General features: G+C 40.8%; 3 protein-coding genes across 4 annotated transcripts in view; all 3 read right to left on the reverse strand.

Annotated features, from left to right (window-relative positions):
* Window positions 1-24,783, reverse strand: part of LOC309860937 (uncharacterized protein) — a 174,382-nt gene that overhangs the window by 60,329 nt on the left and 89,270 nt on the right.
* LOC309861928 (protocadherin gamma-A12-like) lies at window positions 18,572-19,990 on the reverse strand (the record flags this gene model as incomplete). Its single annotated transcript, XM_082725216.1, is given in 2 exon segments — window positions 18,572-19,513; window positions 19,517-19,990. Coding segments are annotated over 2 exon segments (939 nt in total), but the record flags the coding sequence as incomplete, so codon positions are not given.
* On the reverse strand, window positions 19,980-24,288 carry LOC309862036 (protocadherin gamma-B1-like). 2 transcript variants are annotated; one of them, XM_082725332.1, is made up of 2 exons: window positions 21,859-24,288; window positions 19,980-20,595 (listed from the first exon to the last, which is right to left on the reverse strand). In XM_082725332.1, the coding sequence occupies exons 1-2, from the start codon at window positions 24,271-24,273 to the stop codon at window positions 20,536-20,538; spliced, it is 2,475 nt and encodes an 824-aa protein (XP_082581458.1). In that variant the 5' UTR covers window positions 24,274-24,288; the 3' UTR covers window positions 19,980-20,535. The 2 variants fall into 2 exon arrangements, 1 of the variants encoding a protein (XP_082581458.1); XR_014310293.1 differs by lacking the exon at window positions 21,859-24,288 and adding an exon at window positions 20,958-21,576 and having other exon boundaries at window positions 20,557-20,595.

A 24,783-nucleotide genomic window follows, 5' to 3' on the forward strand; every position in this document is an offset into this window, starting at 1 on the left:
AAGAACAGTAGAACAGATCAATGAAACTAGGACCTAGTTCTCTGAAAGAATTAATAAGATTTATAAATCCCTGACCAGATTTATCAAAAAGAAAAGAGAAAGGACCCAAATTAATAAAATCAGGAATGAAAGAGCAAAGATCACAACCAAAATGGAAGAAATGCAAACAATTACAAGAACATATTATGAGCAACTACATGCCAGCAAATTAGACAATCTGGAAGAAATGGATATGTTTCTAGGGATGTATAAGCTACCAAAACTGAATCAGGTAGAAATTTTTAAAAACCTGAATAGATCCATAACCAGCAAGGAAATTGACACAGTAATCAAAAATCTCCCCCCCCAAAAAAAACAAGAGTTTAGGGCCAGGTGGCTTCACAGGGGAATACTACCAAACATTTAAAGAAGAACTAATTAACTATTCTTCTGAAACTGTTCCAAAAAAACAGAAATGGAAGGAAAACTTCCTAACTCACTTTACAAGGCCAGCATTACCTTGATCCTGAAAGTAGACTGAGACCCCATCAAAAAGGAGAATTACAGACAAATATCCTTGGTGAACATGGATGCAAAAATTCTCACCAAAATATTAGCTAATAGGATCCAACAGTACATTAAAAGGAGCATTCACCACAACCAAGTGGGATTTATTCCTGGATTGAAAGGAAGGAAGTGCAAGGTTGGTTCAACATCTGCAAATCCATCAATGTGATACACTACATTAATAAAATAAAGAATAACCATATGATCCTCTCAAGAGATGCAGAAAAAGCATTTGACAAAGTACAGAATCCTTTTTTGAACAAAACTCTTTGCAGTGTAGGGATAAAGGGTACATACCTCAATACCATAAAAGCCATCTGTAAAAGAGTCACAGTGAGTATTATTCTCCATGGTGAAAAACTGAGAGCTTTTCCCATAAGGTCAGGAACATGGCAGGGAAGTTCCCTATCACTAGTGCTATTCTACACAGTACTAGAAGTCCTAGCAATCAGACAACAAAAAGAAATAAAAAGCATCCAAATCAGCAAAGAAGAAGTCAAACTCTCATTCTTTGTAGATATGATACTTCATGTGGAAAACCCAAAAGAGGGGCACCTGGGTGGCTCAGTGGGTTAAAACCTCTGCCTTCGGTTCGGGTCATGATCCCAGGGTTTTGGGATCGAGCCCCGCATCGGGCTCTCTGCTCAGCGGGGAGTCTGCTTCCTCCTCTCTCTCTGCCTGCCTCTCTGCCTACTTGTGATCTCTGTCTGTCAAATAAATAAATAAATAAATAAATCTAAAAAAAAAAAAAAAGAAAACCCAAAAGACTCCATTCCAAAACTGAACTCATTCAGGAATTCAGCAAAGTGTCAGAATATAAAATCAATGCACAGAAATCAGTTGCATTTCTATACGCCAACAACGAGACAGAAGAAAGAGAAATCAAGGAGTCAATTCCATTTACAACTGCACCCAAAACCATAAGATATCTAGGAATAAACCTAACCAAAGAGACAAAGAATCTGTACTCAGAAAACTACAGAATACTCATGAAAGAAATTGAGGAAGACACAAAGAAATGGAAAAATGTTCCATGCTCATGGATTGGAAGAACAAATATTGTGAAAATGACTATGTTACCTAGAGCAATCTACACATCCAATGCAATCCTTTTCAATAACAGTTTCTTTTCTCAAATAAATGGAACAAATAATCCTAAAATTTATATGGAACCAGAAAAGAACCCAAATAGCCAGAGGAACGTTGAAAAAGAAAACCAAAGCTGGCATCATCACAATTCTGGGCTTTAAGTTCTATTACAAAGCTGTAATCATCAAGACAGTATGGTACTTGCACAAAAACAGACAATGAAACAGAACAGAGAGCCCAAAAATGGACCCTCAACTCTATGGTCAAGTAATCTTCGACAAAGCAGGAAACAATGTCCAATGGAAAAAAAGACAGTCTCTTCAACAATTGGTCTTGGACAGCCATACACAGAAGAATGAAACTGGACCGTTTCCTTACACTATACACAAAAATAGACTCAAAGTGGATGAAAGACCTCAATATGAGACAGGAATCCATCAAAATCCCTGAGAAGAACACATGCAGCAACCTCTTCGACCTCAGCTGCAGCAACTTCTTCCTAGAAACACTGCCAAAGGCAAGGGAAGCAAGGGCAAAAATGAACTATTGGGACTTCCTTAAGATAAAAAGCTTTTGCACAGCAAAGGAAATAGTCAACGAAACCAAAAGACCACCGACAGAATGGGAGAAGATATTTGCAAATATCAGATAAAGGGCTAGTTATCTAAAATCGATAAAGAGGGGCGCCTGGGTGGCTCAGTGGATTGAGCCGCTGCCTTCGGCTCAGGTCATGATCTCAGGGTCCTGGGATCGAGTCCCGCGTCGGGCTCTCTGCTCAGCGGGGAGCCTGCTTCCCTCTCTCTGCCTGCCTCTCTGTCTACTGTGATCTCTCTCTGTCAAATAAATGGATAGAATCTTAAAAAAAATAAAATCGATAAAGAACTTATCAAACTCAATACCCAAAGAACAAACAATCATATCAAAAAATGGGCAGAAGAAATTAACAGACATTTCAGCAAAGAAGACATTCAAATGACTAACAGACACACAAAAAAGTGTTCCACATCACTCAGCATCAGGGAAATACAAATCAAAACCACAGTGAGACACCACCTCACACCAGTCAGAATAGCTAAAATTAACAAGTCAGGAAATGACAGGTGTTAGCGAGGATGCAGATAAAGGGAAACCCTCCTACACTGTTGGTGGGAATGCAAGCTGGTGAAGCCACTCTAGAAAATATGTAGGTTCCTCAAGAAGTCAAAAATAGAGCTACCCTACAGATGTCCATCAACAGATGAATGGATAAAGAAGATGTGGTATGTATGTATGTGTGTGCACATGTGCACACACACACACACACGCACACAGGAATATTATGCGGCCATCAAAAAATGATATCTTGCCATTGCAATGACATGAATGGAACTAGGGGGTATTATGCTAAGCGAAATAAGTCAATCAGAGAAAGACAATTATCATATGATCTCATTGTTATGTGGAATTTGAGAAACAAGGCAGAGGATCACAGGGGAAGAGAGGAAAAAATGAAACAAGATGAAACCAGAGAGGGAGACAAATCATGAGATACTCTTAATCTCAGGAAACAAACTCCTCAGTTGCTAGAGTGGAGGGGAGTGGGAGGGATGGGGTGGCTGGATGATGGGCATTGGGGAGGGTATGTGTTATGGAGGGTGCTGTGAATTGTGTAAGACTGATAAATCACAGACCTGTACCCTTAAAACTATACATTATATGGTAATAATAAAAAATACAAAAAAAGAAAAGAAAAGAAAAGAAAACTTACTCTGAAGGCACCTATCAACATTATACACCTATTTACTCTTTGACTCAGCAATTCTACCTTTGGGAATTCACCCCACATATATACTGCACATGCACAAAATAATATAAGTACAAGACTATTCAATGAAGTTGTCTGTGATTCTCAAAGACTAGAAACATCCCAAGTATTAATTTATTTACCAGGATAATAATAAATAGCACAATGGAATACCAAGAATCTGTTTTTTTTAAAAAAAAAAAACCTCTCCTATATATTAATATGGAAAGATTTTTAAAGGATACATTGTGGAGTCATGAACTCAAGATAGAAAACAGTATAACTTTTTTGCAAGAAACCTAGAAAAAATATATATTCATACTTGCCCCTATCTGTATAAAGAAATGCTGAAAGGATACTTAAGAAACTAATAAAATACATGGGAGTAATAGGAAACAGCAGTAGAAGAAGAAGTCCAGAATCAGAATAAGACAATATACACCTATTATACATCCTTTTGATTTTTGAACCATGTAAATGTGTTTCTTATCACAAAATAAATGAAAATTACTCAGATTGAGGTAGATGGCAAACCTAAAAGGACTCAAATGAAAAGGTGTTGGAAATATTATTAACTGGGAAAAGCAAGTTGCAGAACAGTATACTTAGTATATAAAATCATCCCTGTTATGCAAAAGCACACACACATACCTACATATACCCAAAAAATGCCCGGAAGTACACATAATCAAATATTAACAGCAATGACCTCTTGGGGGTGAGTCTGGAAGCAACAGTGGGTGGGGGGAATGTGATGTTTTATTTATCTCTTTTTAAATTGAAGCATGGTTTATATACAGTGAAGAGCAAGTATCTTGAGTTCAGTGAATTTGGGCAAATGTATACACCCATATAATCCACACCTCTATCAAAATAGAAAATTTCTATCACCTTAAGGGAAGAAGTTGTTCTACCATCATTAAGACTGTTGGTTTCAACTTAAAATGATAAATTACCATTAATTTATTCATGAAATATTCCTTTAGAGTTTAACAATGTCAAGCACTGTTACAGGCCTTAAAAATACATCATGAAACATATATTTTTATCCCCAGGGGTACAGGGTGTGTTATAAAAAATAAAAAATTATATTAAAAAAAAGAAAAAGAAAAAGAAAGAAGTATAAGCTTTGAAAAAAAAATACATCATGAAAAAAAAAATAAATCCTTGCCATGTAGGAGCTTATATTCTTGTTAGGGAGAGAAAGAGAACACAGTGAGGAAGAAGCAAATATATGTCAGATGAAAGTAACAGAACAAAATTATCTTTCAATCATGGTTACTAAGAACTGTAAAGAGTGCCTAAGGTATGTGCTGATATATCTTCCAAGTGTATTAGTAATATTAAAATCCAACAATTATATTATTATTGCTATGTATCCTTTTCCTAAACATTCCTTATACAAAATTTTGCTGTTTGTAAGCCAGCAATAGATGGTGAAAAGATACTAGGCTTAAAAATTTGCATGAAAAATATACAATCAAGTGAAAAAAATTAGGCAACAACAAATTAAAACAGCCTGGTAAATTATAATCCAAACACAATTCCAGAGGCAGAAAAGAACTGGACACCAGAACTAGACTGAAAAGTAGGGTGAGCATGAATTAAATACTGAGGTTCTCTGGGTAACAGAAGTCTCTAATAATGAAAAAGTGACCAGGAAGAAAAATAAAGCACAGGGCTAATATTGTGATGAGCCCCAAAACATACCAGTGTAGAGCTATCAGGAATCTTATCATGCTCAACCTGGTAAGGATCTACACCCCTGAATGGATTATCACAATGGAAGGAATCAATGTAAAAGAATGGTTACAGTATGTCCAACCACACTTTTAATATCTGCACTTGGATATTTCACATAATCTCAAATAACTTGTTTACAACTCCTAATTTCTCTGTAATCTCCTTCACTAGTCTTCCACAACTCACAAATGGTACCTTTGTCCATCCAGTTCCTTAGTTCACAAATCTGGAAATGATTCTTTTTTTTTTTTTTTAAGATTTTATTTATTTATTTGACAGACAGAGATCACAGGTAGGCAGAGAGGCAGGCAGAGAGAGGGGGGGAAGCAGGCTCCCTGCTGAGCAGAGAGCCCGATGCGGGGCTCGATCCAAGAACCCTGAGATCATGACCTGAGCCAAAGGCAGAGGCTTTAACCCACTGAGCCACCCAGGCGCCCCTGGAAATGACTCTTAATCCCCCCTTTCATCACTGTATTTACGCAGTCAACAATATCTAATTGTGAATCTACCAGTGGCCAGGCAATGATCTTTCCAGATTTTGAGTAATAAAGAAAATAGTCCCTGACCTTAAGGAGTTTACATTCCACCATTCTACTACTGTCTTGTTGTATCTATTTCCTAAATATATCTCCAAACCATCCATTTGTTTCTACATCCACTGCCTTCCTTTAATCCAATTCGGCACCATTTCTTAACAGAACACTGCCATAGTCTCCCATCTGTTCTCCCTACTTCCATTTATGACCCTCATAAATCAATCTGCCACACAGCAAACCAAAGAATCTTTTTAAAAATTCAAATCATATCTTGTCACTGCCTTGTTTAAAAAACATTCAAAAGCTCCTAAGTATAAAAGTACTTAGAATAAAATGCAGAATCTTTAACATGGGGGCGCCTGGGTGGCTCAGTGGGTTAAAGCCTCTGCCTTCAGCTCAGGTCATGATCCCAGTGTCCTGGGATCAAGCCCCGCATCAGGTTCTCTGCTCAGCAGGGAACCTGCTTCCTCCTCTCTCTCTCTCTCTCTCTGCCTGCCTGTCTATTTGTGATCTCTGTCAAATAAATAAAATCTTTTTTTTTTAAAAGAATCTTTAACATGGTTTACAGAACTCTGCCTTATAATGTACCTCATGTCTACTTATTTAACCTTTTTAGCCTCCCTAGACTTTTCCAATTGCTCACCTTTTTTTTAAAAGGATCTTTACACCCATGATTTGATCTGCCAATTTCTCCTTTAATCTCTTTGTTACCTACCTAACTTCTACTCATCTTTCACATCTCATGCGAACTTTATAACTTCCTGAAAGAACCTCTCCCTGATCCTCCCAGACGAGGGGAAGATCCCTATTATAAGCTCTCTTAGCATCCTTATTTTTCTCTCTGGCATTTATCAGACTTATTAAAGACCATACCTTAGAAAGGAGCCCATTAAGTCAAGAATAGCATTTGCCTTGTTCATTGGTGCATCCTTGGAACCTAGGACAGTGTTTTGCATGTAGCAGGCACTTAATAAATATTTGTTAATAAATGAATGAATGATTCAACCACTGCTAGACTTGGGGAAGACACTAGTGTTTACTTTGTTTTTGGACGGGCTCTTCCAACCTATATATTTCAGAGAATGGATGCCTGAGCTTAAGTAGAGGTGGTTTAAGATTATACTATACTCTTGGGGCGCCTGCATGGCTCAGTGGGTTGGGCCTCACCGCAGGTCATGGTCTCAGGGTCCTGGGATCGAGCCCCACATTGGGCTCTCTGCTTGGTGGGGAGCTTGCTTCCACCTCTCTCTCTGCCTGCTTCTCTGCCTACTCATGATCTCTCTCTCTCTCTGTCAAATAAGTAAATAAAATCTTAGAAAAAAAGATTCTCTTCCTAAAAAAAAAAAGATTATACTATACTCTTTTACATTATACTCTCACACAGTATGAGAATAGAGTACATTGCACTTCTTGTTTTTCAAAACCATAGGAAGTATTCAAAATTCATGTTTTTCTGTAAGCCATCAAAAATCAGAAAATGAAATTAAAATATATTTTATAATAACATCCAAAACCATAAAATACATAGGAATAATCTAATGAAAGATATATAATACCTCTATACTTAAAATTCGGAAACACTGCTAAGAGAAGGTAAAGATCTAAATATGGAAATACAATACCATTCTCATAGGTTCCAAGTCTCAATGTTGTTCAGATGACCTCTCTCCCAAAAGGTCTATAGATTCAGTGCAATCCCATATGAACCCCTTGCAAGCTTTTTCTTTCTCCAGAAAGTAAGAAAATGACTTTTATTTGGAAAGAGAAAGGATCATGAGTAGTCAAAACAACATGGAAAAACAACAAAAAGATGGATTTACCTACCTGACTTCAAGACTTACTATAAAGCTACCATAATCTAGACAATGTGGTTGTGGCAAAAGAACAAAGAGATCCATGGCAAGGAGTTGAGAAATAAACCCATTTGTATCAAATGATTTTCAACAAGGATGCCAAAGCAATTCAATCGGAAAATGACCTCCTTTCAACAAATGATACTGGAAAATCAGGGCATCATATGGGAAAAAACCTTGATTCCTACCTCAATGAGTTGCTACCTCATACCACATCTCAAAATCAGTTCAAAACAAGGCAAATAGAAGAGTCAACAGATATCAAGTGCCCTTTGCTCACCAGGAAAATTCAGGGCCTTCCCTAACACACTGGTAGAGAAAATACTACACAAGTTAACATAGCTTAGACAACAGAATCCACACCAATAAGGAATCCTACCACAACTAACCAATCAGACACAATTTTATACATCTTACTAGTTTTCTTTATCTTGACTTACCAGTAATTTTCTTTTCACTCTTTTCAGCTTCCTCATTACCCACTTTTCCTATATGTACTTTCCAACAGATATTTCCTTTTCCTTTTATATTTTATATTTATGTAACTTTATATATTTATATTTCCTTGTTATATTTTAGACTGTAATCTTCCAAGCCACTGACAGTGATATATAATAGGGAATTTTATATGCAAATGTTATTCTATAATTTTTCAAGTGTTTTTAAACTATAAGTTGAGTGAAAGCCATGCTAACATTATTCAGATCCACCTGACTACATGCAACTGTCCCTACCCAGCATTCTGCTCCAGCTCAAATTCACTTAAAGTACCCAAATTGGCCACAAGGGAGTAAGAGATACTGCTCTTGGGTCCAGGTCAGGATCTGAGGTGCAGTCTTGGGCAATGGGGTTCTGTGAGGGCTACTCTTGGCCATTTGGACCCCCAGGAGGCCTGGTAGCAAACTGGCCTGTTGATGTCACCAACATGCAGGGTGGCATTTCTACTGGAGGAGAGAGGTGACTTGTTTTTCTGTGGCCATGATGGTAACATCGGTAGGCTCCAAGTCCAGGGCCCCATCTGTTGCAAATATGTAGTCATTATCAGTAGAAGATTCAATTCTGAATCTATACCAGACATGAGACCTTCCTTTTTCTGCCAAATCTGGATCCTGTGTTTTAAACAGAGTCATTACCATTGAAGGTGCAGAATCTTCAGGAATCATTGTGGAAAAAGAAGTAAAAATCAGGGGTGTCTGGTGGCTCAGTGGGTTAAGCCTCTGCCTTCAGCTCAGGTCATGATCTCAGGGTCCTGGGATGGAGACCCGAATCGCACTCTCTGCTTGGCAGGGAGCCTGCTTCCTCCTCTCTCTCTCTGCCTGCCTCTCTGCCTACCTGGGATCTCTTTCTGTCAAATAGATAAAATCTTCAAAACAAACAAACAAACAAACAAACAAAACAAACAAACAAACAAACAAACAAAAACCCAAGAAGTAAAAATCAGCTCTGGGACTTTGTCATTATCATCCAGAATTTTGACCTCAACTATACTAGGCAACCAGTTCTCCCCCACTTCCATCATTCCTTCCTTACCAAACCACAGAACATTTTTTAATCTCATCAAAGTCCATTGTACTTGAAGTTTTTATCTCACCAGAACTGTGATCAAGATTAAACTGGACACTATAAAGGGCTATAAAGACATATATGATATCCACACTGCTACTTTCATATGGGTCAGTGACCTTCATCGTCACCATGGAGATGTCCAGGAGGCATGTATAGCTGCATCAACTACAAGGGTGGGGACCTGAGCAGTACTGCTTCAGGGCCATCTTTGCCATCTAAGGCTATCAGGACTAAACCACATGAGTTTGGCTTTTCCTAGTCTAGTGGCTTCTCTAACACAGGCTTAACATATTTGTTTCCACTTTGGTCTCTGTTACTTGAAAGACAAAGTGTTGCTGCTAAGCTGGCAATTTTGTAAAGTAATTGTTTCCAACATCAGTATCTTCTGTAGGTTCTATTATAAATCTTGCCCCAAACTGGGTCAATTCAGATATTTGAGTATTGAGTATTATCATTGGCACCTTGCACATCTATATTAAGGTGGAAAACATTTAAAGGATTTTCAACTACCACTTCCAAACATTTGATACAAACTATGGTATATGGCTTTATATGTTCCAGGTCCATTCTGTTACAAGTGTCTACTTTCTGCACTCAGAGTGAACTATTCCTTTTCCACATTAATCCACAGCTTTTGAACAAGCAAGTCCTGGACACCCAGGCCCCATATCTTTGACAAGGTCCCATGAGGAAAGTCATCCAGCAAGAGCCTTTAAAGATCTCCTTGTTAATCCCTATTTTCATAATGACTCACAGTAGTGCTCTGAGTCCCTGCCTTAGGACTACAACCTGAAGTAAGGAGAGCTCAGTGTTTTGGAGCGTTGAAACAAAGAGAAAGATGTTTCTCAATGGAATTTGCAGGCTGAAAGGTAGTATACTGTACAGGCTTATTCTTCCAATTAAATATTCCTGGGAATTCATATTCTTAGTAATTCCACCATATGAGGTCAAAATTATGACTGCTTTTTATATTTTCTTGATACTTAAGATAATTTTTAGGCTATCCCTTTAAAAAATTGTTTTGTACAGAAGCTTTATTTTTTTCATATAACACAGATTCAGAATGAACTACTGGCTGGATCTTTAGCTGCAAATATATAGGAAGCTTCTAAGAAGTTACACAATAAAAAAATAAGTTACACAATATGAAAAGCTTATATATTAAGGCAATTAATTATTTTTGTATTCTTTGTAAATACCCAGTACTGCCATTGCTGGACCATAGAGAAGTTCTATTTTTAACTTTTTGATGATCCTCCATACTGTTTTCCAGAATGGCTGCACCAGTTTGCATTCCTACCAACAATATAAGAGAGTTCCCCTTTCTCTGCATCCTCACCAACATCTGTTATTTCCTGTATTAATTTTAGCCATTCTGCCAGGTGTGAGATGATATCTCATTGTGGTTTTGATTTGTATTTCCCTGATGATGAGTAATGAACAACTTTTCATGTGCCTGTTAGCACATCTGGATGTATTCTTTCTGGATGTCTGTTCATGTCTTCTGCCCATTTCTTAACTGTTTTGTTTTGGGGGCAAAGAACTTGATAATAAGTTCCTTATAGATTTTGGATAACCACCCCCCTTTTAAAAAATATTTATTTATTTATATTTCTTTAAGATTTTATTTATTTATTTGAGAGAGAGAGAGAGAACATGAGAGGGGAGGGGCCAGAGGGAGAAGCACACCCCCCCTGAGCTGGGAGCCAGATGCAAGACCCGATCCCAGGACTCCAGGACCATGACCTGAGCTGAAGGCAGAGGCTTAACCAACTAAGCCACCTAGGCGCCCCTGGATACTAGCCCTTGATCTGATATGTCAGTGCAAATATCTTCTCCCATTACATTGGTTGTCTTTTAGTTTCATAAATGGTTTCCTTCGCTGGAAGGAAAGCTTTTTATCTTGATGAAGTCCCAATAGTTCATTTGCTTTTATTTCCCTTGCCTCTGGCAACATGTCTAGTAAGAAGCTGCTGCAGCCAAGGTCAAAGAGGTTGCTGCCTGTGTTCTCCTCTAGGATTTTGATGGTTTCCTGTCAAATGTAGGTCTTTCATCCATTTTGAATTTATTTTTGTGTATGGTGTCAGAAAGCGGTCCAGTTTCATTCTCTTGCATGTTGTTGTCCAGTTTTCCCAATACCATTTGTTGAAGAGACTTGTCTTTTTTCCATTGGATATTCTTTCCTGCTTTGTCAAAGATGACCATTTGGTTGTGGGTCCATTTCTGGGTTTGCTATTCCACTCCACTGATCTATGTTAGAGACCACTTTCTAATCACTGAACTGAAGCCTTTTAGTGAATATTTAGAAGAGGTATAAATCATTGTGTGAAATGCTTCAGAGACTTAAAGATAAACTAAGATGGGTTAAGGGCAATGGGGAGAGGATATGCTATGGTGAGTGCTGTGAAGTGTGTAAACCTGACAATTCATAGACCTGTACCCCTGGGGCTAATAATACATTATATGTTAATAAAAAATAAAAAATTAAATGAAAAAGATGAACCAAGAAATTATGTTTGTCATTAATGACATACATAGATTTTTTTTATGGCTTCTCTAACAGAAATTGCAGAAGTATTGAGTCAGTGATTTATCTGATGACAATTTCTTCATACCTTCGCGAACCAGAACTCTTCCCATTTTGTATTAAGGAAATTCTTCCTCTGTCAAAGATCTTTTTCAATCACCTTTGCCATAGGCTATCTCTTCTTATTAATATTTTAAGAGTCCCAAACAATAGGGGCACCTGGGTGGCTCAGTGGGTTAAAGCCTCTGACTTCGGCTCAGGTCATGATCCCAGGGTCCTGGGATGGAGCCCCACATCGGGCTCTCTGCTCAGCAGGGAGCCTGCTTCCTCCTCTTTCTGACTGCCTCTCTGCCTACTTGTAATCTCTGTCTGTCAAATAAATAAATAAAATCTTTTTTAAAAAAGAATCCCAAACAATATATTCTTTTTTAAAAGATTTTTTAATTATTGGACAGAGAGAGAGATCACAAGTAGGCAGAGCAGCAGGCAGAGAGAGAGGGGGAAGCAGGCAGAGAGACTGATGCAGGGGTGGATCCCAGGACCCTGAGATCATGACCTGAGCCGAAGGCAGAGATTTAACCCACTGAGCCACCAGGCACCCCTTAAACAATATATTTTTTTATTGATAACTTTTCATTATACATGGTTTCCTAAAAATGAACTCTTACGTTTAACTCAGGAGAGTCAATCTCTTTCCTAATATATATACTTACTACTTTGATCAATATATCTTCACAGTTTGCTTAAAAAAATTTTAAAGTAGCTTTATTGAGGTATAGCTGATACACAAAGAACTACACATATTTAATGTGGAGGTGTTTAATTTTTAGAACTTGGTATCTTGCATGAAAAAAAGCAGGTTTTTCACCAGAAAAATTTAATTCATGATCACAGCTATACTGTTACATGTAACTGAGAAAACTGATACAGTCCTCTCATTTATCTTTAGCCTTCTAATTCATTTTAAAATGATCTATGGATTGCACAGTCTCAACAAGTTGTGCAGTCTCACCAAGGATCCTAGCCTATTTCTGCTTCAAACAGCACAATATCTCTTCTAGAATGAATATGGGGGAAGAATATGTGTTGAAATATTACATTTCAACTTTAGATGCTATGAAATAGCAAAGATGCAACTTTCAAATTATACCTGAACACTTTAACTTATTAGATTAAGTGAATGTAAACCCATGATTCTTAACATATAGGAAGATAAGCCCAGTTCTCAATGTAATTTCATCACTGGAACCAGCACAAAAATAAACAACCAAAACCACTGCCTACTCTAAAAAAAATCAACAAAGATCCTAATTATCAATCCTAAGTTATCAACAAATATCATTAAATACATTATGTTAGGGGTGCCTGGGTGGCTCAGGTAATGATCCTGGGGTCCTGGGTTGAGACCTGCTTGGTCTCCCTACTCAATGGGGTGTTGTCTTCTTCCTCTCCCCCTGCTTGTACACACACACACTCTCTCTCTAATAAATAAATATCTTAAAAATAATACATGATATTAACTTAAACTCTCATGTGGCCAAAACTAAGTAACTCCAGCTTTCAACTTTTGATGCTCCATTCTCCAGTTAAATCATTCTAGCAATCCTAATGGAGTAAATAGGTCATTTAAATAAGAAATTTCATAGGACTCTTGTTTAGGTTTCACTATGGTTCAGAAAGAGAAAAAGAGGGGTGCTGAGTGGCTCAGGTGGTTAAATGTCTGTCTTCGGCTCAGGTCATAGTCCCGGAGTTCCAAGAAAGAGCCCTGTATAAGGCTCCCTGCTCTCCTTCTTCCCCTCACCCCACTCATGTGCACTCTCTCTCTCTCAAATACATAAAATCCTGTTTAAAACTTTCCCACGTCATTTTAAGCCATTAAAAAAAAGAAAGAAAAATTAACACTCATATAACTGTCCCATCAAAACAATGGTTCTCCCATCTTTTAAGACCCCAAACGGGCTTCTCAATCAATAATGTGCCTAGGAAGATCTTCTCTCCTTCTGCCATGTGAGGACACAGCCAAAAATCTGTGATCTACAAGAAAGCCCTCATCTGACCATCCTGGCACCTTTATCTCAGAATTCCAGCCTTCTAAACAGTAAGCAATACATTTCTGCTGTTTATAAATTACCTATCACCTAATCCCCCTAGGTGAGGGGAATCAATTGATACAAACCAGTTACAAAATAAGTCATGGGGATGTAATACACAGAAAAGGGAATACAGTCAATAATACTGTAATGACTCTGTGTGGTGACAGACAGTAACTAGATCTATCGAGATGATCGTTTCATAATGTATAAAAATAATGAGGGGTGCCTGGGTGGCTCAGGTCATGATCTCAGAGTCATGGGTTTTGCACTAAGCAGAGTCCACTAGAAATTACTTCCCTTTCCCTCTGCTCCTCCCTCGATCACGTGCTCTCTCTCTAAAATTAAAAAAAAAACTTAAAAAAATTTTTTTTAAAGATTTTATTTATTTATTTGACAGAAAGAGATCACAAGTAGGCAGAGAGGCAGGCAGAGAGTCTGATGCGGGGCTCCATCCCAGGACCCTGGGATCATGACCTGAGCTGAAGGCAGAGGCTTTAACCCACCGAGCCACCCAGGTGCCCCTAAAAAAAACTTTTTAAAAAATACTGAATCACTATGTCATGCACCTGAAGCTAACATAATATTGTTTCGATTATAATTCAATTTTTAAACAAGTTTAAAAAAGAATGTACCTAAGGACTTTTTAAAAGATTATTTACATAAGAGAAACAATGAGCAAAAGAAAGAGTACATAAGCAGGGGCAGAGGGTGAGGGAGAAGCAGACTCTCCTACTGGAAAGGGATCCCAACACTGGGCTCATGGGGCTTGACCCCAGGACTGCAGGACCATAACCTGAACAAAAGCCACCCAGGCACCCCTAAGCTTTTAAAATTAGCTTTTATAAAAACTTTAGAATAGTTTTTTTTAATTTTATTTTTTTATTTGAGAGAGAGAGAGTGTGTGAGAGTGGAGAGGTCAGAGGAAGAGCAGACTCCCCGCCGAGCAAGGAGCCCGATGCGGGACTCGATCCCAGGACTCCAGGATCAAGACCTGAGCTGAAGGCAGTTGCTCAACCAACTGAGCCACTCAGGCCCCCCAAAAACTTTAGAATAGTTTTATTTCCACTCACAGATCAACCCATAAGACAACCAGGGGAACACACAAAGTAATACTTTTCCCAACAGAATGTCAAGTGTGCTGACACTAAAAGCTTTTTATAGCAACAGTGTAAAAAAATGGCTACCATTAAGTACCTATTATGAACCCGGTGGTTTATATGTTACCACTAGTCCCTCACCACAATCTTTCAAATTATGCATTATTTTCCCAATTTTGCTGTACCTAACAGACATGAAATAACTTGTCAAAGGTCACAAAATTAGTACTACCTCATTTTGAAGCTTCTACTTTTCTATCAAACTACATCTTAGAATACCAATAGCAAGTAATCCCTAGAGCTCACACATTTGTTCTTTCACTCACTCAACAAATGAGTGAAGCAAATTTAGCCCACCTAGAAGCATTAGTTGTGATCACGGATTCTTGAGATTCAGCTTAAGGGTCATGATCATTCATTGCCCTAACTTTCAATGATTTGTCTCTAAATCAGGTAAAGTAAACAGAAGTCAGCAGGTTACCCAAATAATTTCTATTGTACATTATGTCTTTCATTTTGAATTGACCACCATGTGTGAACTGGTCTTCTGATGAACATTTTGATAGCTTTTACAAAAAAGGAGGTCAGGGCGCCTGGGTGGCTCAGTGGGTTAAGCCGCTGCCTTCGGCTCAGGTCACGATCTCAGGGTCCTGGGATCAAGTCCCGCATCGGGCTCTCTGCTCAGCACGGAGCCTGCTTCCCTCTCTCTCTCTCTCTCTCTCTGCCTGCCTCTCCATCTGCTTGTGGTATCTCTCTGTCAAAATAAATAAATAAAATATTAAAAAAAAAACAGGAGGTCAAATTGCCCTCCAATTCCACTGACATCATTTAGAAAGCTCTACTTATTACGTTCCATTTGGAACTACATGTCAATACAAAATTTGCATTTTCAGGTAGACTCAAAACTTCCTTTTAAATATATCAGACAAACAGAACCATACTATGTTTCCTTTTTTTTTTTTTTTTTGTACTGGTTGTCACAAAGCATAAAGTGACATGCCAATTCATTAACAGTAACTGTCACATTTTAGGGCTACTTAATTACCTTTCTTTCACAAATGATTTCTAATCTCTTTTACAATTCTAGATACTAACTTCTGTATTTTTGAAAGGAGACAGATAACAAAGAGAAACTAATAAGGATGCTATGATTCCCTACTCCTTTACAGAACTCACCCAAAGATCCAGACATCTTTTTTTAAAATTTTAATTATTTATTTGACAGAGAGAGAGATCACAAGTAGGCAGAGAGGCAGGCAGAGAGAGAGGAGGAAGCAGGCTCCCTGCTGAGCAGAGCCCAATGTGGGACTCGATCCCAGGACCCTGAGATCATGACCTGAGCCGAAGGCAGAAGCTTTAACCCACTGAGCCACTCAGGCGCCCCCAAAGATCCAGACTTCCTACAGGTTCCAGCAATGCTTTCCCAAGAATAATATGTATTAGTATTCAATTTAGGTTCAACGTTATACAATAAGTGTTAGGTTCTCAAAAAACACTTAGAATCTGAGAACTTTCCAGAACTTTTTCCATGTGTCAAAGTTATGGAAACTTACAAAAGAAGACTACTGAAAATGCACCACATTACCAACAATGCACTCAAAACACAATTTGTTAACTTGACTGCTTTACAAAGTCATCATCAAGATCATCAGTGTGGATAAACTAAGGAAATATCTTGCCTGGAAACACATACATACATTGCATTCCCAAAATCTGCAATTGGGATGAAAAATAATCTCTTCAGTTTTTCTTCAGGACAACACTTACACTGTTTGCATATATTTTTTTAAGATTTTACGTTTAGGCAATCTCTACACCCAACATGGGGCTTGAACTCACACCCCCAGATCAAGAGTAGCATGCTCTACTATGCCAGTGGCTACCTCTGTTTGGATAATACAATGACAAAGTTTTAAGTATGTAGGGAATAAACTGAGTATATCTGGAAGCTCAAGAATTGTGTGAAACCATGAAATGATTTAGCACCTAAGAAAGTATAAACGCATGCATCCCTAATGACCAGAACTACTTCACTTTAAAAGAAATTAAATGCAGCTTATGAATTTGTTAGCAACTTCATGTGTACTTAGAAACCCCTCTACTCGGGGCGCCTGGGTGGCTCAGTGGGTTAAGCCTCCGCCTTTGGCCAAGGTCATGATCCCAGGGTCCTGGGATCGAGCCCCGCATGGGGCTCTCTGCTCAGCTGGGAGCCTGCTTTCCCCTGCCTCTCTGCCTACTTGTGAGCTTTATCTGTCAAATAAATAAATAAAATCTTAAAAAAAAGAAAAGAAACCCCTCTACTCATAAAAGTTTATTTCAAATTGCATTTGTACTTTTCACAAATTAGAATGACTCCCTCTACAAGAGGGATAATTTAACGGATAAATTGGCATCAGATGTTCAACATAAAAATGCTACACGTCCAAAGGTAAATAAAAAGACCAGTTAAAAGAAGGTAAAGCTGGTTAATTAAATTAGAAAAAAAATGAGTATTTAAAATGTACCAAGGTGGTTATAAATTTATACATATATAGATAAATAATACATGAACACTGTTATAAATAAGGCATAAGAGAAAGCGTGAAGGAAGGCCTCAGAGAAGGCCTCCAAGTTATCCTTGGTATCCACCACGCATATATAAATTTTTTGGTGTCTACTTTCTAAATTCGAAATACACACACTATCCACACTAAGAGATATTTTGTTCAGAACCTACAGAATATTTGATAGGTACTCACCTGAATTAATGCATTACTGTCTTTAGAAAATGCTGAACTACCTGACAGCAAAAGAGGCTCGCTTTTCCCACAGCCCTCCTGGCTGATGAACGTGTCCGTGTAGTTGGGCTGGGGGAAGATCACGTGACCCTCAGGTGAGTCCGCGGTGAGGGACACTTCGCGAGAATAGGTCCGCAGGAAAGCCCGCACCCCGTCCACGCCCACGAAGTGCGAGGCCGGCACGCCCACCAGCCCGCCTCCTGAAGCCTGGAGCACACGCGACGCGTGCCAGCGCCTCAGCCTGAGCGCCAGCAGCACGATGACGAAGGCGAGGAAGACGCAGGAGACGGCCGCCACCGCCACCACCAGATAGAGCGTGAGGTCCGCATCGTCTGGGTTGGCGGGGGTCCCGATGCTGCCCAGGTCCGCCAGGACGTCGGGGATTCTGTCGGCCACGGCCACGGCCACGGTGAGCGTGACGGTGGCCGACAGAGGGGGCTGCCCGTGATCCTGCACCGCCACCACCAGGCTCTGCTTGAGCGCGTCTCTGCCCAGTAGGGCCCGCGCTGTGCGCACCTCGCCCGTGTGCAGCCCCACCGCGAAGAGCCCTGGCTCGCTGGCCTTGAGCAGGCGGTAGGACAGCCAGGCGTTCTGGCCAGAGTCTCTGTCCACCGCCACCACCTTGGTGACCAGGTACCCGGGCTCTGCAGCGCGGGGTGCCAACTCCACATCTGTTGAGCCATCGGTGGGGAGGGTGGGATACAGAATCTCTGGCACGTTGTCGTTTGGGTCCAGCACCAACAGGCTCAGAGATACGTTGCTGCTGAGCGGAGGGTCACTGCTGTCATGCGCCATCACTTGTAGATGCAAGTCTTGGAATCGTTCATAGTCGAAGGAACACAGGGCATATAGAATGCCAGTGTCAGAGTTGATGGAGATGTAGGAGGATATGGGTGTTCCGAGAAGTGTGTCCTCCACCAGTGAGTAAGTGAGTGACCTGGGCGTTCTTTCCATAGTCGGGAGTCATAGATAGTCACAGACACTATGCAGGCTCCTCTAGGGTTGTTCTTCATGATATAGGCAGTGTAGAAAGCATCAGAGTTGTCATTGGTTCTGCTACTTTCAGTGAGATGTGAGTTTCTGTGGACAGGGACAGACTTCCTGTGTCACTGGCAGTCATGGTGATGATGTAGCTAGGAACCTGTCCTGGATCTAGGAGTGTGTCTGTCACTAAACTGTAGTAATTTCCATAAGACTTTTCTAATTTAAATGGCATATTCTCTCAGATGAAACAGATCACTTGTCCATTTTCCCCCAGATTCTTCATCATTTACATTTAAAAGGACAATTAGTGTCCCTCTGGGAGAGTTTTCCAAAATAGAGCTGGAGAGAGAGGTGACAACTACTTCAGGGGCGTTATCATTTCACATCCAATACTGTGATCAAGACTCTGGCTTGTGCAGAATATCCTGCATTATCCACAGCTTGCACTTCCATCTCACAGAATCCTCAATTCCTTGTGGTTCAGCTCCCCTATTGTTGAAATTGTCCCTAAATTAGCATCTAGTTTGAAAACTTGCGCTGCCTTCTTGTCCACATAACAGAAGGAATACATCACTTCAGCATTGGCTCCTTCATCAGGGTCATCAGCATTGGCTCCTTCATCATGGTCCTCCATCATGGTGCTTACACAAAGCAGCTTAGTGCCTATGACACATTCTCTGGAACACTCATGTGGTTCAGACTGTGCAAATACTGGTACGTTGTCATTCACATCAACTACCATCAAACGGATGCGCACAGTGCCTGTGCGGATTGGGTCACCCCCACCAGAGGCGATGAGAACAAGGTAATGAATAGCCTTCTGCTCCCGGTCCAAGGCATGCTCCAAAACCAATTCTGGGTACGTGTTACTATCTGCTCCACTTTGCACGTCCAGAAAGATGTCAGTATTACTACTGAGTCAGTAGCTCTGGAGACAGTTCTTCCCAATATCCAGATCCCAAGCATGGGGAAGAGGGAACCGCAACCCAGTGGCTGCGTTTTCACTCAGTTTTATTTCTAATTCATCTTCCCAGAAATAGGGGACATTACTGTTAATGTCTCTCACTTCTACCACAACCCCGTATATTTTTACTTTATCCTCCAGCAAAACCTCCAGATTTAATTGACACTTTAAGACCCCCAAGCAGAGTTCTTCCCAGTCTACCCTGCCTGCGAAGATAAGGCTGCCGCTTCGAAGGTTTGGAGTGAAAACTTGAGTTGTACCTCTGGAGGCTATACCGACTCCGTGCTCCTCTAGTTCCTGGGGCTCCAACCCCAGGTCCTTGGCGATGTTTCCCATCCTAGAGCCTTTCTCCAGCTCCTCAGGAAGTGAATAGTTAATTTGGGCACACCCAGTTTCCCATAGATTCCCCAGGAGAACTCCCAGCAGGACAAGCCATTTTCAGTCCTGATGCAGCCGCTCAGAAATCATTATCGTTTTCCTGGAGGTTATTAGTTCAAATTTGTCCCTAGACCACCCAAGTCAGGACCAGTTTTTCCCATCTTCAGAATCCAACATTTTCTTCATAGTCCCAGAGATGATTAGTTTCTATCTGGGCTTTGTGCTACAGGTGCTTGCAGGGCAAGCAGGAGGCAAGCAGGATCTCTGTTTTTCTCTCCCAGATTGGTGAACAGTGGTGCTCAGAGTCCTAACCAATTACTGCACAATCTTCAACTCCAGGAAGGATCTTTGGTTTTTGTACCTCAAATAGCTCCACCTACTGTTCCTCAAGTAGGGATGTAAGTGGAGCCAACTAAAAAATTACAGTCCTCCTTTTACTAGGAATTTCAGTCAACTTCTTTGTAGTTCTCTAAAATTTTTCATATAGAGCTGCTTTCTTGAGATTATTTTCTGTAGTTGTATTGTTTTTCCAATAACCTTTCAAATGAATTTGAAGTTTCTATACAAAGTAATTTTAACCGTATAACTTTTTAGTGCACCTAGTTTGATATCACCACTCCCAAAAAACACCTATTATGGGACATCTTCCTAGGTGTTTCCTGTTTTGAGAAATCATAGAATAAATTAAACTTTCTCACTCGGCTGTGATAAGGGGCAGATTTTTACAGGTATTAAATATACTTAGAGAAGCTATTTTAAAAGGTTGCCAATATTTAATATTTAGAAATAAAAATTACACAATATGGAGACCTAAAAATAGGAAATGCAATTGTATATATTATCAGAAGCACATGGACAAGAAGTCAAGTGAATAAGACACATTAACATTTTTAGGACAGAATGGAAGCATTTCAACTTGCATTTACTGGAAGTAAGAGTAGTACTTTACAATGTACTAACACATTTTATTTCAAAACCATGTTTGAGAAAATTAGCAATCCAAAGAATAGTAAAAACTTACCTTTTTCTGAGTAACAAACCCAATTCCATTTACTGAAAATGACTGGTAATACATTTGAAAGCCTGTCAAAATTAAGGGAAAAAAACCCACTATTCTGCTTTCATGAATGTAAATGTTTGGATTCTGAGGATAAGCATATTTGGCAGGCCTACCACAACATATCTTTAAAGCTGGAAGGAAATCTACAGATAGTTCTGAGAAAATATTGGGAATAAAACTGGCCTATTCAGTGGGATTCAAAGAATCCTTAGCAAATGTAATGGACTGTTATTAAAATACTACTCTGTCCTTTAGGGGAAAAAAGCCTTTCATGATGCCTGGGTGGCTCAGTCAGTTAAGCCTCTGCTGTCTGTTAAGCATCTGCCTTCAAATCAGGTCATTATCCCAGAGTTCTGAGATGGAGGCCTGGGTCTCCTTGATCAGCAGGGAGTCTGTTTCTCCCTCTGCTTCTGCCTCTCCCTAGCTAGTGCTCTGTCTCTTGAATAAATAAAATCTTTAAAAGATTTTTTTAAACTTTTCTTATGCATTTTACTCACTTTGTAATTATGAAGAAAAAGGCTTATATACTCAAAATATTGATGTTCTGAGAAAGAGAAACACCCACAGAAAGAAAACATTTATGCTTCAGTTACAAATATTTCTGTGGCAATAGCATCATAATATCCATTTGTCACAGTAAAGGAGATAGAGCGTGTAGGTGGATAAAGACCATCTCAGGTGAAATTGTCAAAGTATTTCAAAATACTTGAGGGCTAATAATGAAGTCACTGGCTGACACAGAAAGGAAAAGAAAATATTGAGAGTGGGTAAGCAAACAAAGTGATAGTAGATATGATCTGTTTAAGATTTTTTGCCAAAATATTATTTGAAAATTAAACCAAACCTGTTTATTGACACTCACGTGAGCAGAAGCATCAGTGTAAGAGTTTAATTTGTTATTCTCTTCAGTGGCACTTATTACAAACGAAGCATCAGTAGAGAGATCTTGTAAGGGTCCCATTTCTGACGTCATAGTGAGTAAATTAAGCCTTGCTTTCTGGGAATCCGAGGCAACGTACATATTGTAGGAATAAGGCAAAGTCCCTTCACTGTAGTTGGGAGGAACCATAGGTCCTGACTTGACACACAGACCAGGCTGAAAATAGCCCCAGGAGACAGAGCTGGAGGAGCTTCGCAGGCGCAGGGCAACCGCCAGAATCACCGCGAGGAGGAACAACACCGAAATCAAGGCCAAAGCCACCACCAGGTAAAACTGTAACTCCGCCTGGGGGTCAGAGGGCTCAGGGCGGTCGCTGACATCCGGCAGCACTTCCTGCAAGCTGTCGGCGAAAACCAGGAGCAGCGTGGCCGTGGCCGAGAGCGGCGGCTGTCCCCCATCCCGCACAGCGACCAGCAGGCGCTGGCGGGCCGCGTCCCGGTCGCCCAAAGCACGCGCCGTGCGCACCTCGCCCGTGCGCAGCCCCAGGCTGAAGAGTCCCGGCTCGCTGGCCTGCAGCACGTGGTACGACAGCCAGGCATTGTGTCCCGAGTCGGCGTCCACCGCCACCACCTTGGTGACCAGGTAGCCGGGCTGCGCGGCGCGCGGCACCGTGTCGAACAGCGCCGAGCCGTCGGGCCCCAGCGCCGGGTACAGCACCCGCGGCGCGTTGTCGTTGCGGTCACCCACCAACACGCGCAGGCTCACGTTGGCGCTGAGCGCGGGCGAGCCCTGGTCGCGCGCCTGCAGGGTCAGCTCGAAGGCGCGCAGCTGCTCGTGGTCGAAGGCGCGCTGCGCGAACACCACCCCACTCTGAGCGCTCACGGACACGTAGGACGCCAGCGCCCGTGGCTCCAGGTCGCTGGAGACGATGGAGTAGGAGACGCGACCGTTGGGCCCCACGTCCGGGTCGGAGGCGCGGACTTGGGTGATGGAGGTTCCAGGAGGGTTGTTCTCGGCAATGTGGACCAAATAGAAAGCCTGTTCGAAAATTGGTGCATTGTCGTTGACATCTGCGATGTGCAGAATGATACTAGAACTGGAGGAAAGAGGTGGCTTTCCCCTGTCTGTGGCTGTGATGGTGACATTGTATGAAGGAGTCTTCTCCCGGTCCAGAGACCCATCTGTTAAAAGCTTGTAGTAATTATTGGCAGAAGATTCAATTCTGAAAGGAACTTTTTCTTTTATGAGGCATGTGACTTCTCCATTTTCACCTGAATCTTTGTCATGTGTTTTGAACAGAGCAATCACCATCCCGTGTTCTGCGTCCTCGGTTATGGAATTAGACACTGAAGTGAAAATAACCTCTGGGGCATTGTCATTCTCATCTAAAATTTCTATTATAATTTTACATTCAGTGGCCATGCCTCCACCATCCTTGGCTTCTATGCTCATGGTATAGCTACTACTGATTTCGAAGTCTATAGGACCTTTGGATTTAATTTCTCCATTTTGATGGTCTAGCATAAACATATTTCCAAAATCTCTTAGTGTTTTGAAGGAGTAGGTGATCTCCGCATTGATGCCCTCATCCTGATCAGTGGCTGTCACCTTTAGCACAGAGGTGCCCAAGGGCAAGTTCTCTGGAAGGCTAACTTTGTACACATCCTGACTGAACACTGGGGGATTATCGTTGGCATCAGTGATCTCAATCCTGATTTGAATGGTGCCACTTCGGACTGGGTCACCCCCATCCAGTGCGGTCAGAACCAGAAGATGGGAGCTCTGGTGTTCCCGGTCCAGGGGCTTCTCCAAAATTAATTCTGGGGCATTCTTGCCTTCAGTCTTATCCTTCACCATCAGAGAGAAATACTCATTATAGCTGAGTTGGTAACTCTGGAGTGAATTAGGTCCTACATCTGCATCTATAGCAGATTCCAGACCAAACCGAGTTCCTAGAATTGCAAGTTCATTGATTTGTAAGACAATGCTATTTTGGGGGAAATATGGTGGATTATCATTTATATCTTCTATCCTCACTGTTATGTGAAAAACATTTAAAGGATTCTCTGCCACGATCTCTAGGGGCACCACACACAGGGTGCTTTGGGAACAGAGTGACTCCCTATCTATTCTGTCACTGACAAGTATGTTGCCATTCTCTGTGTTTATTGTAAAGTATTGCTTCTCTGCACTAACTCTCAGGTTGCGGTTCAGTAAATCCTGTACATGCAGCCCCAGGTCTTCAGCAAGATTCCCTACCACTGAGCCCCTGGCCATTTCTTCAGGAATAGAGTAGCGGATCTGCTCAGAGAGCCCCCCACAGAACAAAGGCAGCAGGAAGGGAAAGAGTACTTGCCGCTGCCCGGTAAGGCTCCTCTGCTTCGCCCTAGTTCCCATCCTTTCTTCGCGTCTGCAGCTTCAGACGTTATGAGAAGATGCTTTACAAATTGTGTTTTAAATATTTACTGCTAATGCGTAGAAAACTCAACGCTGTTTCAAGGTATCCCATTCCGTATTCCAGAATCATGTGCTGAGAAGAGTGCCCGTATCTGGGCTTTATCTCCTTTCAGAATCGCTTCCGTGATTGCGCAGAAAGTCACTTAGGTAGACCGTGGACGCCAGCTCTTCAAGCGAGCGCATTGGCCAACAGCGGCGCTCGGAGTCTACTTAGAAAACTGCAGTCGAAAGCCTGGCAAATAATGACATCAGCTATTCTGACAGATTTGTTGGACTGACGTATAGGGAATGAGGCAATAAACAAGATTTGGATGTGTCTGTTTTCTAGTGTTTACTACCAAAGGAAGTTCTTTAAAGATCTGATTCCATAGAAGAGTCATTAACCCAGTATGAGAAAAGTTTATCTTTTTCTAATGAGAGGCAGTGCACCTACTGAAGGAACAAAGCAAA

Source organism: Mustela nivalis (genome assembly GCF_964662115.1).
Source record: "Mustela nivalis genome assembly, chromosome: 3".
Taxonomy (NCBI): Eukaryota; Metazoa; Chordata; class Mammalia; order Carnivora; family Mustelidae; genus Mustela; species Mustela nivalis.